Source organism: Propithecus coquereli, unplaced genomic scaffold, assembly GCF_000956105.1.
Source record: "Propithecus coquereli isolate 6110/MARCELLA unplaced genomic scaffold, Pcoq_1.0 Scaffold95, whole genome shotgun sequence".
In the NCBI taxonomy this organism is placed as follows: domain Eukaryota; kingdom Metazoa; phylum Chordata; class Mammalia; order Primates; family Indriidae; genus Propithecus; species Propithecus coquereli.
The window spans coordinates 850,870-866,895 of record NW_012155840.1 but is presented as its reverse complement, the minus strand read 5'-3'; the positions used below and the strand labels follow the sequence as shown (position 1 = coordinate 866,895).

General features: G+C 35.6%; 2 protein-coding genes across 2 annotated transcripts in view; one reads left to right on the top strand and one right to left on the bottom strand.

Annotated features, from left to right (window-relative positions):
- The window catches only part of MPDZ (multiple PDZ domain protein), a 179,965-nt gene that overhangs the window by 119,325 nt on the left and 44,614 nt on the right, over positions 1 to 16,026 (top strand). Inside the window, exons 22-24 of the mRNA XM_012665003.1 lie at positions 1,529 to 1,727; positions 6,865 to 6,969; positions 10,926 to 11,018. Coding sequence (XP_012520457.1) covers positions 1,529 to 1,727; positions 6,865 to 6,969; positions 10,926 to 11,018 — 397 coding nt within the window. The remainder of the gene's footprint in view (positions 1 to 1,528; positions 1,728 to 6,864; positions 6,970 to 10,925; positions 11,019 to 16,026) is intronic.
- On the bottom strand, positions 148 to 974 carry LOC105827009 (40S ribosomal protein S6). The gene has a single exon (XM_012665034.1). The coding sequence runs from the start codon at positions 933 to 935 to the stop codon at positions 195 to 197; it is 741 nt and encodes a 246-aa protein (XP_012520488.1). The 5' UTR covers positions 936 to 974; the 3' UTR covers positions 148 to 194.

Genomic DNA, 16,026 nt, shown 5'->3' with positions numbered 1-16,026 from the left:
TGTTATCAGTAAGAATTCCTGTTCAAATTAGGCTATTAGTAGTCAAGTTTTGGGGAGTCAAAGTGATGTGTGAGTTTTTGGCTGCACAGAGATCAGCACCCCTCACTCCCTATTGTTCGAGGCTCAACTGTACTTTCTTTTCTTTTCTTTTTTTTTTAGAATATGGTCTTATTTATTATTTAACTCAAAAAATCTTATTTTTGGCTGGACTCAGAAGTAGATGCTTTCAGAGAGGACAGCCTACGTCTCTTGGCAATCTGTTCCTGGCGCTTTTCTTTGGCCTCCTTCATTCTCTTGGCCAAAAGTTTAGCATATTCTGCAGCCTCTTCCTTATTTTTCTTAGTACGCTGCTTCTTCAGAGCAATACGCCGGCGTTTATGTTGCAAGACACGTGGAGTTACAAGTCGCTGAATCTTGGGTGCTTTGGTCCTAGGTTTCTTACCTTTGTTTAAGGGCTTCCTTACAACATATTGGCGGACATCATCTTCTTTAGACAGACTGAAGAGTTTGCGGATTCTGCTAGCTCTTTTGGGCCCCAGACGACGAGGTACTGTAGTATCAGTCAGTCCAGGGATATCCTTCTCTCCTTTTTTTACAATAACCAAGTTGAGAACGCTCAGGTTGGCATCCACAATACAACCCCGAACAGATTTGCGCTTTCTTTCTCCAGTTCTCCTTGGTCTATAACAGGAATGCCCCTTACTGAGTAGCAGGCGAACACGGCCATGGGTCAAGACACCCTGCTTCATGGGGAAACCTTGCTTGTCGTTCCCACCACTGATTCGGACCACGTAACCCTTCCATTCTTCACCCAGCGCGTTGACAGCAACTTCCGTGGCCATACGCTTCTCATAGAAAGTACGAAGTTTGCGTTCATTGTCCACTTCAATGAGTTTCTGGCAGCCAGTGGCTGGGAAGGAGATATTCAGCTTCATCCTGAAGCAGCTGGTTGCCTCCGAGGCGCCACGAGAAAGAGCAAGACTTGAATCTTGATGCTAGGAATTCTATGCTATGCTTTTCTATTTTAAGCAAACAGCATAGTACTTAGCACGTTGTAACTATATAGTAAATAGATTCTGAATGAGCAAATGATCTAGAAACAAGGTAAAAGCAGAGAATTTCTTAATTTATAGAATTGATTTTCCATTTGTATTCCTGTTTTTATTCTATTACATGTATAAGAGATGACCTGCTATTATAGAATAAATTAATTTGACACTGTCACATTAAGGAGGCAACATATCAAATGGTCTAAAGTACATTCATTCCACAGTGTAGACCTGCTTCATCTCTAATGTATTTAACATGGAGTATTTTTATCCATATACAGTTTCACAAACATTTTTAAATTGACTCAAAATATTTATGTTACAAATACTTTTTCCTTTTTTCCTGCTGTTTTTTATTGGCTAAAAATGTTATTCCTATCTTTTATCTACAAATCCATAGGGACTATTAAATTAAAATTAAAATGAATTTTCAAATTCATTTGTATTTAATACATATCTGCATTTTTCTTCTCCCATAGGGATGACAGTAAGTGCTAATAAAGATGGCTTGGGGATGATTGTTCGAAGCATTATTCATGGTGGTGCCATTAGTCGAGATGGCCGGATTGCCGTTGGAGACTGCATCTTGTCCATTAATGAAGAATCTACCATCAGTTTAACCAATGCCCAGGCACGAGCTCTGTTGAGGAGACATTCACTCATTGGGCCTGACATAAAGTAAGTATCATTTGGGCCCCAGTTTGGCTTGAGAAATTCAGGAAATTCAATTAATTAATCAGAATTTTTTTTAGTATATACTTCTATTTGAGATATAAAAGTTATCACATATTTATTTAATATAAATCACTCAAGAGATTACTTTTGACTAGTTCTTGATTGTAAATATAGTCTCTTTAAGACTATAACAATGTTGATATTTTGAAAACATGTTGCTTTGTGTTTTTAATTTTACTTCTCCAGTGATTTCTATAACAACCCTACTTACGAAAGGTGATGTGGCTCTCACATAGCAGGAAGGTCCACTCCTAGGACCTTAGAAAGAAGTTTGGATTGGCCTTAATATAAGGCATTGTACAGTACCTAATTGCCCTTTTTGAATCCTGGAACCAAACCAGCTCTTTAAGGGCCAGGCATGAGAAAGACCATATAGAACTGTGCTTGTCTGAACTATAACTTACCCTTTCTTGAACTACCTCTTGACCTGAGGGGATTCACTAATATGTTGGCATAGTATGATTATAGGTTATGTCAGATGTTTTGAAGGGAAGTACTTAAAATTTCCCATAATCCCATAATGTACTAAAAGCACATCATATATGTGGTTTGATTTTTAAGTCACTAAATGTTCCCTGAGCCAACATAAAAATAAGTTCGTGACTTTATTGTCACACCTCATCAATATGGCTTTTTCCTCTATCGTTAACCATTCAATATTTGTGTTTAATATTTGAGGGATAAAATCATAAAATAAGAGCCCAGGGAAAGATTGTTTACTTTAAATTGATCTAATGATTACCAGTTTGGGAGACTTTTTTGTATTAATGTTATTTTACTGACTGCATTCTATATTACTGGTTCTTTTGCAAACTATGTATTGCTAGAACTTAGGTAACAAAAGCTATATTTACAATCTGTTTTTCATTCTGCCGTCAATAAAAAGCAGAAAAGTATATGCCATTTGGAGTGGATTCTGCTGTGTTTCGTAAAAGAAGTATTATTTTTAGGAAGAATTTTCACTAATGGGCTTTCATATTTTCGAATGCCTTTTTGACATTTATATTTTAGGAGATCATCAGATCATGTTACTGTTCCTTAATTATCTTGTAATAATTCGAGTACAAATGAACATCATTAAAGATAAATCAGTCTTTCTGTCACGAGAAAAGAGAAACTTTATTCGCATTCCTCACCACTTGTGGCCAGTGTTCCTTCCTTTTGCTTAAAAGATGAATGATATAGATCCACGTGGAGCTTATGTATTTATTGCAAGGTTTTAGTTTACATAGATTAGATGTGGTATAAAATGTAGATGGCCTAGTAATTGATATTTATTGTGTCATGATGTGTGTGTTCTGCTCTGTGCACTGATACGGTTCCCCGGCCAACTCTTTGGCACTCTGAGCACCAGAATTGGTGTTTGGTGCTAGCCTTACCACTTAGCTCTAACGTACTATAGAACTTTAAAAGTGGTCAAAAAATAAGACCGTTGTGCCAACAATTTGGCATAAGTCATGCATCTAGTTAACTCAAGAAAAGTTTTGAGGTAGATCTTTCAAGCTCAAAAAGTCTTTTTTTCCCTTTCCTCATTTTTTCAATTTTGTGTATGTTTCCTCCTGCTTGCTGATTCAGCAGAATTTACCCAGTCATGCCGGCAGCAGCTTTATGATGACCGTAAAGGCCATCTAGAGAGCTAGCTTTGTAAGTAATTGCTTTAGGTTCTCAGGAGGCAAAATGTTCTATAGAACCTTACATTTAAAAAAAAAAGAAAAGTCCTACAACCTTCCCTCCTCCAGAAATCAGTCAACCAATCTCTCTCTCACAGGTGCGCGTGCGCGTGCGCGCGCTCTGTCAACAAACACATTGATTTCTTCTCAAATGTTTTACCAATGTTCTTATTCAGCTAATTATAGCTTGACTCATTGAGGCAAAGATAGAAAGAACTTAAAATCATCCTTACATATTCTTTTTTAGAAAAAAATATGTTAGGTGATAAAGCACAGATAGTCAGCCATTGAGATTGACCAAGGCTGAACAGCATGTTCTGTGCATTTTGCATGAAGCACTTTTGGCCCTGTCCCCTTCCCATCACTTGCCTGGTGAATGAATGAAACTTGCCACATGAATGAAACTAAAGGTTTAGAATTACTTTGAAAGCTATGTGAGTAATCATCCCAAAAGGGAAGTCCAGTCTTTCCATTATTCTGAATGGAACCACAGCACTGCCTCTGGCCCATTAAGCTTTGTACTCATTACCTGGATCTAGGCTCCATCCACATCTCTTTCTGCTTATTTCTTGTTATGAACCTAGCTTAATCTGGGTGGTGGTGGAGAGGTGTATTGTAGGGACTTAAAAAAAGACTCTGGTTCAGTTACATAAGTGATTGGTTTTAAGGAAAGCATTGCTTATTGAGACAATGCACTGATTTTTTTTTTGCTATTTACGATAGATAGCAAGGAACTTTTGTGTGTGTGTGTGTTCACGCATGCCTGGGTAGATAATTTGGGTTTCAAGAGTTCAAGAACAGCCAGTTTAAGTTCCAGGTTTCATTATTTTCTGTGGAAAACCAGATGTGAAGCCTCACCAGAATGCATTCTGTTTCACTTCTCACTCCACCTTGCCAGGAGCTCTTATATTTCTGTAATAATAGCCAGGGTTTTACGCTTAGCAGCAGCTGCTTATAACATCTGCCAGATAATTACTGAGCTGAATCAGAATTCACCTGCCTTAACCTAAAGTGTGGGATGAATTCCTGATCAAGGAATAAAAGATTGATTGCAGTTACATTTTTCCATGCTTGTTAATAATCACTGCTATAGACACCAGTAAAGAGCAGATGCTTTTCTGGGGGAGGTGTAGACGGGAGGGAGGTGGAAAGGGGAAAAAAAATCAACCAGGAGCACCCACTTTTAACTGCATATGTATGCATCTCACATTTAGCACAAGACATTGACATTTGTTAACACCATTGTAAAAAGATGCTGCGGCGTATGCCTCACATTCTAGATTTTCTGCAGCACCTGCTGATGATCGAGCCCCCTTTTATGTGTGAGTATCGGTGATTCAAAAGCTCATTATGGCTGTGTGTTACAACTTGTCTGTGAAAACCATTTTGTGCTTTTGTAATGTCCCAATGCAGCGATAGATCCAAATATATATTCAGTATATAAATTTTGACTTATTTTCTTCATTTATATAAGAACATAAATTCCAGCAGAGCCATGAGATTGTTACATTTTCGTATTGCACTGATTATTGTGAACTCATTTGAAAATCATGTTTTCCAACTACTGAGCTTTCAAGCTCCTTTGTAAGGGAATGATCTTGTCTGCACGTGGAGGCTCAGTCTCTGCATTAATAGCCATATCACATTTCGGCATCATTAATGGTATTCTTTTTTCTTCTACTCTTTGTGTAACTAAAGGTTAGTTTACATTTAATAATTTTGAGTACAATTCTCAAATAAACTGCTTCAGTGTGTTTATGCAGCTTGTAATTCAGCTTTGGGATTTTTTGTTGGTGATTTGGAGGTTTTGTGTGCTCGTGTGACCACGCGTGTGTTAGAATTGAACTGCATGTGCAATTGCATTGTGGGATGCTTGTTCTGGTGGCCTCACTGTCTACATTGGGCTAAATATTTATGACAACTGCCTCCTTTGCTCTTTATTGCTGCTACCCAAAGTATCAGAAAAATATCTGTAAAACTCCTCACTCTCTATCCTTTGGTAAAAGAAAAAATAGCTTTGAACAAATATAGAGGAAAACTCATTTTCAACATTCTTTGTGATAGAAACATCTTTACCTTCTTAAACCAGTTTTAAAATTAAATACTTTGCACTGATTATTATTTTTGTTATTGTGTCCTGCCTTTTACCTCCTCTCCTTTTCCTGGCTTTTTAAACAATACCAGTTTTCTTGAACAGTCTTTTAAGATTTTAGGTTTTATATTTATCTGTATTTTTTGTTGTGTAAAATATAACTGTTTTTTCTGACTCCAAACATAAGTGACCTCATACACTGGGGAAGTGGAAGAGTGAATACTTTCTATGGAATAACCAATATATCTAAAATTATAATCCTTCTCAATAAATTATATCATTGGTATGATTTTTATTAAAACATAAAAGACAATCATTTTATCCTTGCCATTCAGTGCTGAGATTTTATATACTTATTGTCTTAACTGATGAATGATGGACAGATGGTTTAATAGTCTTCATGATTTCTATATCGTGCATATTTTGTACACACTTTTTTTTAGTTGTACAAACCCCATATATTGACTTTAGATACAGTATTTCTCTTACCTTTCTGTTGATTAATTTGAGAATCTTGGAACAACTTACTTAAAAGTATCAACTATGTAAATAGCCTTATAGGACAGTAGTAAACTTGAATTTTCAAATATCAGTTTCTAATCATTACAGCAGTAGTCAGCATCTAGCATGGTGTCTTCCACGTAATAGACATTCAGTCAGTACTTGTTCAATTAGTAAATGGCCATGCAAGTGTAAACAGCAGGCTTTTCTTTAAAACCAAAGTAAATTTAAAAGAAATTGCTATGATTTAGTAAGAATCTTTCCATAAACTTAAATGGTTTAACTTCTACTTCAGACTTAAGAGTTCATAACTTTAATAGAGCTCATATAATTATTTATAATTCTTGTTAATATCTATAGTTAATTATGTATTATGGAAAGTAATTTGTGATATTCAGTGTTTTAATAGAGTATACCCAATTTGTTTCTGCTAGGGAACCCCAACTTCTTTGGGCAAAATTGATGTTATTACTGACAGTTATTATTTCAAGGATTTGTGGGTCTCCTTAACTTCAAAAAATTGCTATTAGCCTTCTCATTTGGAAAAATAAATAATACTGCTTTTCTCCCCCATATGATTATTGGTAAACACATAGTTTATCAGCAGCATTTAAAAATTAATTTCTGTTGTTATTCTTGCCTGTAGAATACTTTATGATTTTGAAGTTTGGATTCTCTGCTCAGTATGCCAATTAAAAGAGATGTGTGGAAAAATAGGGATGAAAAGACAATAAAATCTTTTTTCTGTATTTTGGAAGCTTTCCTAATAAGCAAAACTTTGTTTCTCTTTGCTTTCATGGATTGTGTTTTATTCCAGAATTACTTATGTGCCTGCAGAACATTTGGAAGAGTTCAAAATGAGCTTGGAACAACAATCTGGAGGAATAATGACACTGGACCTTTTTTCTTCATACACTGGCAGGTAAATGAAACATTAAGTCAACTACAATGAATGAAAAATACAGCAAGTTTTAAAGAGGAATTTTGAATCCAGAGTCAGAGAGGACTGCAGCAAAGAAAAAGTCTGATGCCTTTCTCTCTTCCAAGGTTTAAAAAAAATGTTCTTCACTTTCTCCCAATTACATATTATATAATATGGAAATTTTCAGAAATATATAAATATTCAAATCAAGGAATTAAAATAATCCTTTAATTCTACCATCCAGCATAATACTTCTAACATGTTAAATTTTGATAATTCACCTCATAGATAAATATGATTTTATTATTTTCTTAGAGCATACAATTTGTATGATTTTGTATAGTGTTTTTCCTTTTTTATAAATATCATCATATATCTTCAGAAATGTTATTTATTCCTTTATTAACATACATGCAAATCCAGAAATATTTTTTAATATTTATTTTTGTTCTTACGGAGAATGTTGGTGATGGCATGTATGTGTGTTAGAAAACTTTTTGAAGGCTCTTAATATGCAATATATTAAGAACCTTTAAATAATAAAGGGAAAGGTTGTCCCTCCCCCCACCCCCCACAGGAAAGGCAAGAACTGGGCTTTAATGCTGCTTCTGACTGAGTTCAGAGCAGAGAAAGAAATAATGTCAATCTGATTTTCCATGAAGAATGTACCATTTTGTACTTTCAGTTTTTGGCCTGTTTTTTTTAACTTGGCACTGGTAACTGAGAAACAAATTTCTCTTTAAGTATACAGTATAGCAGAAATGGCCTTGCAAGCATTCTGAGGTCTTCTCAGAAGAGTTCTACCATTCCCTAGAGGATGTCAGAACATCCCAGAACACTCTTGTGTCCCATGACCCTGTATTTATCATTATATTGCATCACTGTTTCCTCTGCAAATTATACATGAGTGCAGTGCGCAGAAACTGTTAGAGAAAGGGAAAGGTCTGTTAGGTGTTTGATAAAGTGAAGGAATGTCATGGTCCTTAAAGGACTCATGAATTTTATGGGAAAAGGAGTATAATCATCCCTCGTTATCCATAGGGGATTGGTTCCAGGACCTCTGAGGATACCAAAATCCACAGATGCTCAAAGTCTCTTATGTAAAATGGTATAGTATTTGCGTATAACCTATGCACTTCCTCCTGTATACTGTCTATCATCTCTAGATTACTTATAATACCTAATACAATATAAAGACTATGAAAATAGTTGTTACACTGTATTGTTTAGGGAATAAAGAGAAGAAAAGAAATTCTGTAGATGTTCAATACAGATGTAGCCATCCATTTTTTTCCCAAATATTTTTGATCTATAGTTGGTGATGGATGTGGAACCCACATTCAAGAGGGGTTGGTGGGGACAAATGTATTCACTCCACCTTGTACAAAGCTCAGCCACGCTCTACTCCAAGATTTCCATCTCAGGGTTAACAGCGTGAATTGATTATAGTTTCCCAGTACTTCTTATCAAAATGATAAAAATAGTCATTTCTGTGTCCTTCTGAAATATTATTTCAAATGGCTTAAAGAATATACCAGGTAATATCTTAGTCCTCTTAAGTTAGCTTTAAAATACTGAAAAGTTACTAGAACGAAAGCCATTTTCAGCATTGTGCTTCTACCCCCAGCACAAAAAGGAGAATGGCCTGGATCATCCCATGCTGTGACTAGCTGTGTCTGTCACTGCAGATAAAGTGTACTTGCTCCTGATATCCAGGTGCTTAAAACAGAACAAAAGGATCTGCATTTTACAGAAGAAGAATCTGCAGCAGAGATAGGTTAAGTACCTTGCCCGAGTCTCACAGCTAATAAATGTCAGAGCCACGTGTAGAATAAAAGCAGGCAGACTTCATGTTCCTAACCAATGGATCCAAATAAAGATTGCGCAAGTCTATAAAACATATGCCACAAAAATACATGGCAATATAGCATGGAGCTTAGGAGCTCAGGGTTTTGGTATGATGGCCTCGATTCAGATCTCAGCTCTACTACATTATTGTGTGTCTTTGTGCCAGTTACTTTACCTGGAACCTATATACAGATATAAAGAGTTATTATAGTTGATAGAAATTTTATTGGTATGCAACAGACAGGGTAACAGGGGCACAGAAGTCTTTTTTTTTTTTTTTTTTTGGCTGAGTGAGTGCAGAAGGACATGATACTTGTGTCCCTGAAACCACACTCTAAGATGGATAAACAGCAGCACAGTTAGAGGAGGGCAGCATGTTGGGTTAGTGAAAAGATTCAAGATTACAGAATCATTTCAAGACATTGGGGTTCTTGTATGAGACAATTCAGGATATTTATCTTCTTGTAGTTAAAATGGCAGAAGCATGATGCAGCATGGTTAAGAATGTTTCTGAGTACTTCCTACAGCTTAGGCTTTAGAGCCAAGAACCTCCTCCCCTCATCTTATGGCTGTCACTATATATTAATATTTTAGGGACTCTTTCTAAGTTCTCAATCTTGTCTATCCGTAAAACCTGCTTTTTCTATCATATTCTCTCCAGCTGAATTTAGGCCTAGTTTTCACTTCTCTCCCTTGCATCTTCTGGATGGGGACTTCACTTGGACTGTCTGTTTCTCAGTCAACTCCTTGACATCATTTTTAGAACCTCTCTCTTAGGTCTCTTCCCAACAGTTCTGCCCTACCATCAGGCTTAGACTCTAGAAATCCCAGCCTCATTCAGAGCCTTATTCTTCAGTTTTCACAGGAGGGGAATTCAAACACAAAACTGAGGGGTAGGACCTATTAGATTTCATTGTAAGGGTTTACAAACAAATATATCATTGAGGCCAAAGAAAAAAACGACACGTTCAAGGAGAGCCTGGACAGGTGCTTGCCAGAATGTTATGAAGCACATTCAAGCACAGATGGATTATTGGATTACATGACTTCTGATCTCAAAGTCCAAAGATTATATAATTTGAGATAGTTTAGTATTCCTCTCAGTGAAGAATGGCTGTAATTTGAATATATACTTTCTTTAGATTTTTCATTTCTATAAAAATCAACTGAAAACATTTATTGAATCAGAATTTTTATTGTCTTCTCTACTTTAAAAGGAACATGTGGACATGTTTATTTAGAAATCTGACTTTTAGCAACAGCGTAAGGACACACTGTAATCAATTCGACCATTCTCTATTGTCCTTACAATGTGATTTGTTGATGCAAAGTATGCCATTGGAAAAACAAAATATTTCTTGATATAGTTGTTATTGTAGTTTTATTTACAGTCAGTCAACAGACTGGACATATTTCACGATATGCTTGGCGTTTGGCAAAATCTGAATTGCTGTGGAAATTGAAAAGTAACCTTGAACACAAGTGCATGGTAAACTACTTCCTGTAAGAAGTATTCTGTATCCAGTCCTCTGGATAGGCTGAAGCTGGACCAGAAGAATTTTCCACTTTTTTTTCCAAAGTCGAAGGGGAAGTTTTGGTCTATTATTAGGAAGCAGAGATGCTAAATTTCTGTCATACTTAATGAGACATTCCTTCAGGTCAGGGATCAAGGCTATGCATGCTTATAACCCACGTGGAGCCTCTAGCAGATTCTTGCACATGGTAGGAATTTAAGAAATACTTGTTGAAGAGTTTTTCTTTAAAATTTTGGTATTTATCCCTTTCTTCCTACTCCTTTCTTTTGTTTTCCCATGTTTGGTCAGGAAAGAAACAGACTAGACGAGACTTTTGTATTCAGCTATATAGCCAGACTGTTATGGTAGATTGATTCTAATGTAAGATTTTTATTTTGCTTTGTTAGGTTTTCTTTTCCCCCTGCTATAAAAATGTTATATATACTACTTATTAGCCAGATATGGTGAAAATATAAAGCAGTTCTGCATTTTCAGAACCAACAATTTTCAGAAACCAATAATAAAGTACGTATAAGACAACCTTGCATGATTTTACTAGGGTTTTGAGTACTCATTGTGTAACTCTGTAAACAGAGACATTCCAGAGCTACCAGAGCGTGAAGAGGGAGAAGGAGAAGAAAGTGAACTTCAAAATGCAGCATACAGCAATTGGAATCAGCCCAGGCGGTAAGGACTATTTCTGTATTCTGCTCACTCAATGGCTGTATAGTGTTTAAAGATAGGAAAGTTTGGTTTCAAGTACTGGATTACAGCTTGATATTTGTCACATCGGGCAAGTTGTGTACTATTTCTAACCGTCCATTTCTTCATGTATACACTGGAGAAAATAATGTGTATCACACAGGGTTAAAGCTAACATGTATGTGAGGATCTGGCACATAATAGGGACTAAATAAAATTAACTAGATAAAATTATGTGTATGTAGTTGGAATAGATAATACATTCTGTTGAATCGGATCCTAGGTATAACACTAAATGCTCATTTAAATTTTATCTAGCATTTGTAGAAACTAGATATTCAGACATATATATTCGAAATGTGTGATGTGAAAAAGTAAGCAGCCTTGTTATCACACAGGCTGAGTTTATCCTAAGGCATGTCTGTCCAGAATCAGTCTCACATATAATAGAGAAGTTATTTTTCTAAATATACTCAGATATATCATTGTGCATTATTAAGAGATAGACATGTTCATGCTAAGTTACCTTCAGTTTAATAAGAATTTATTGAGTCTTGATTATGGAACTAGACTTGAAGCCAATGATTTTGTGAATAATAGGGAAGTAAATATAAAACATAAATCCTGCCTTCAGGGAAGTTCTAATGTACTTGGCTGGGCAAGATATAGAAACGCATGAAACAATTAAAGAATAATACAAGGTATTTTGCTTTAAGTGTAAAATGTTAAGTAATCATCATTGGATATTCCCTCCAAACAGATCTAAAGGTAACCATCATCATGGTGCCTTGTGCTTAGTAAACATTAGTATTTGTTATATAGTGAGTACATAAAATGCTCAAGAAAAGAATTCCTGCTGTTCAGAGATGGAATACAGTTTAATGATTTTTCCCTGCTCAGAAATGAACTTGAGTCTGCAGCCATCACATTTAAATATTTTCAAAATACCGAAAACGTCATTTTATGTTGCTTTCAAAGAAACTGTAAGCATTTCCAGCCATCTATTAATAAAATAAATTTTGATTTGAGTTTCTTCAAAAGTCATTTAGTTTGGTTAAAAAAATCAGTGGGGGTAGAAGTACGTTAGATGAAACTGTTTTGTAGCAGGTGGTCATAGAGATAAACTTGAAATTTGTTGGAGGACAGTAATCACATAGAAAAAAGATAAGTTGGTCGGTTTTAATATGAAAATTATGAGATGAAAAGTATAATAGTTTTTAGAAGACACTATGCAAAATAGTTGAAGTCAAGAAGAGCCATGTTTAAATTCTAGCTTTGACACTTTCTAAGACAAGTTTCTTAATCTCTGCTAGGTCTCAGCTGCTTCATCTGCAAAATGGAGTTTTAAATAGAATCTTTTAATAATACTAGAACCTTTTAAATTTGGGGGAGAATTAATTGTGATAATGCATGTAAAATCCTTAGCATAGTACCTGGCACATAGTGAGTACCCCATTAGTGGTTGGCCTTGTTCTATTAATATCATGATATAATATTGGTCACTAATAACTGAGCAAAGAGAAAGCATTGAACACAGGAATCATTATGAAATTTTCTTATGTGAAAGAGGAACATAACTTGTGGACTGGAAGATTTTTATGCTTTTCTTCTCAGTTTTAACCTTCATATTAGTCTAAGATATCTCTAAAGGTGGTAATTACCTTGCATAGAGAAAATGTCTGAAGCTTCCATAAATATTTGTAAAGAAGGTACTCTGTACTCACTAACGTAGTGCTTCTTTGGAAGCATGAAGCTACTTTTAGGGGAAGGTTCGTAGAACATGATGAAAAAGCTGATCAGAATAACCAGGGCTTTTAGTAAATGAGGAGTAAGTGTTATGAACATGCTTCACAGCATTGGAAATGTGATGGGCCATTTATTCATGAAGTCAACAAAAATTTACTTTGTGTGGAAACAGAGAATACTTTTTAGTGAAGTGTCATTTTTAAGATGTGAAATAGGGTATGTTACTTTTTTATTCTACATGTGATTTTCATTTACAAAATAGATATCATACTATGTATGTATTATTTCCCAGCTTGCTTTATTTTCCTCTCAATTCTATGTTTTGTACATCTATCATGTTTGATACTTAAAGATCTAATTAATTCAATTTAGTTGCGTTGTATTTCAATATATGACTATGCCACAGTTTATTCAGGTTTATTATCAGGTTAATATTGGGTAGTTTACAGTTATTTGCTATCATAATAATTCTGTGCAGTAAATATACCTATTTCTTTACACTTATGTAGGATAATTTATCTAGGGAATATATCCAGAAGTAGAATTGCTGGCCCATGGATTTATATGTATTTTTTACTTTATTAGAAGTTGTCAATTTGCTTTTTAAGGTGGCTATACCAGTTTTTACTTCTATTTCCAATATATGAGACTTCTCTTTTTCCCACGTCCTTATTAGCCCATCACAGGATCATTTTTTAAAGTTTTTTTCAATCTGATGGGTGGAAAATGCTACCTTGTCTTAATAAACAAGGTTGGGGGTATATCAGGATTGATGGGATGGGGTACACATTTGCTCATTTGTTATATGGGTTGAATTTCATATCTCGCTGTCATTACTGCTGTAATCATGATCATCATTCTCATCATACCAAAAGATTTATTGATTGCTTATTATATGACAAAGCTTTTGTTTTACACTTTAAATGTATTAATATAATTAATTTAATCCTCACAGAAACTCTCATGTGGAGACTCTAATTGGCTCCATTTCACAGCTGAAGAAAGTAAGACAAAGAGACTAAGATGCCCAGTGTCACATAATTATTAAGTAGCAGAAGAGCAGGACTTGAACTCAGGGACTCAGTTTACTGCTTAGTCAGTCTGGTCTCAGAGCTGTGTTTTACCTTTGCCTTTCTGCATTTCATTCTTTTAAACCTATGTATAAATCTTGAGAAAAGCTGCCATTTTTTCTACGTAACTGACTCTGAAGTAAACATGTTCTGTAAGTTGTCTTTTCTAGGTCTCCTTTTCCTTCCCCATGGATATTTACTCTGTTCAGGGAATACTGACTCTGGTTCCTCATGCCTGTGGTCATTTTTGCAGCTCTATCTTTGGTTATCTTCTTCAGTGTTTTGAGAATTTACAGCGTTTACTTCTAGGGAGGGTGGTTGAAGAATTTTGCTACCTGTCCCAAACCCTATGAGAGCATATGGTGCTGTTATACAAAGGTTATTTAACCTCCCTGTGCCTCTTCCTTCTATGGACAATGGGCTAATAAGAGTATTCACTTTGTAGGGAAGATGTGAAATTAAATGAAAATATATTTGGCTCACTTAGAGAATAATGCTGAGCACATAATAAGCCCTTAATAAATGTTTGCTGCTACTGCGGTTTTTTTTGTATCACTCAAGGAATTGTAAGAATCACTTTCTAATTTACACCAAACACAAAGGGCCCTAGGAGACTTTTTTTTTTTCATTTTTTTTTTTTAAGAGGAGAGTTAAGGAGACTTAGCTATGTATTCTAGATCCTTAAACATGTACATACAATGGCTAAAATTCCTTACTACTTTACTTTGCCAGTTTACCTAACTGCTTTAAGAAACAAGGAAGGATATTGGTTTTTTTCTTTCATGGAATTCTAGAGTTAAGAGAAAATGATGAAGAGGATTTTAACTAGTTTGTTCACAAAGACTTTGTAAGATCAAGGGTCATGGTGAGATCCTTTTAAGCTAAACAGGTAGAGTTTCTAGGATTATAGAATTCCAATTAAGAAAAAGTACTTACCAAAGAAAGATGTGTCTCAGCATCTGTTTTCATTTGACCTGTTGCCCATCCACTCCCTCTCTTTTCAGTGCTTTTCATTCCTCAGCCTTTTCTTACCAGGACCTCCTTCATTTCACAGGAGTCCCAACTTCAGCCTTTCCTCTCCTCTGGAACCTCACTTGTCAGTGTTGAGGGTATTATTTGACCATGCTGTATTCTCCTACTCAATGTCCAACATTGTCTTCCTTTGCGCAGCATGGAGCAGATTGTAGGATCTCATCATTTCCTTAAAGCTCTGTCTGGTATGTTTTCCTCCAACATCCTGAGCATCTTGGCCAAACACCTCACCGCAAATCACCTTATTCTTATACCCCCATCTTTTCACAAGATGTGTACTGTAAGTCCATTCATAGCTCTTATAGCTATTTGCAATTATTACAGATGAGTTCATGTATTTATTTTGTTGGTATGGGATACACATTTAAGGCAGAGGGAAGTAGCAAGTGCCAAGTCTCCAAGGCAGGAGAATGCTGGCAGAACTAAAGGAAAGGTAAGGAGATACTATGGTGGCCGGAGTGGAGAGGGGAAAGTGCAGAGCCATGGAAGAAGAGTGTAGAGAGGTAGTGGTGGGATCAGGTCATGCAAGAGTTTGTCAGCCACTGATCTTCATGCCCTTAATGTTAGTAACCAGGTTTGCCTTGGCAAGAAAGACTTCTACAGAGGCAAGCTTCTGACATAGTGTGCGCAGGAGTGTTGTTCCCCTTGATTTGGTTGCTAAGCTTAGAAGCTACCATCTGTTCAGTGGTAGCTGAATATTACTTAATGTCTGTAATATTAAAGTTTCTGCAGAATGATACTTTTACATTGGTATGTGCCACAGCCTGGAATGTGAGTCTAGTATTTACTTGTAACAAATCATCTTCAGAAATACGTTAGTATCTATCAGATCTTACAAAATATACAGTTGGAAGTATTCAAAGCTATCTTCTTTTACTACTAGTAAGACCTTAATAAATTGAGCAAATAGTATTTGTAAAAATTAACATATATAACATTTACTCCATTGCATTAAAATATTTATTATTATTTTAAATCATTTTAACCATTTGCAGCGTACAGTTCAGCAGTATTAAGTACATTCACTTTGCTCTGCAGCCATTACCACCATCCATCTACAGACCGTCTTTCATCTTACAAAACTTAAACTCCATTCCCATTAATTATAAGTCCCCATTCTTCTCACCTCCCAGCCCCTGGTGACC

Coding starts and splice junctions, on each gene's coding strand:
- LOC105827009 (XM_012665034.1), bottom strand. CDS start 935: ATGAAGCTGAATATCTCCTTCCCAGCCACTGGCTGCCAGAAACTCATT.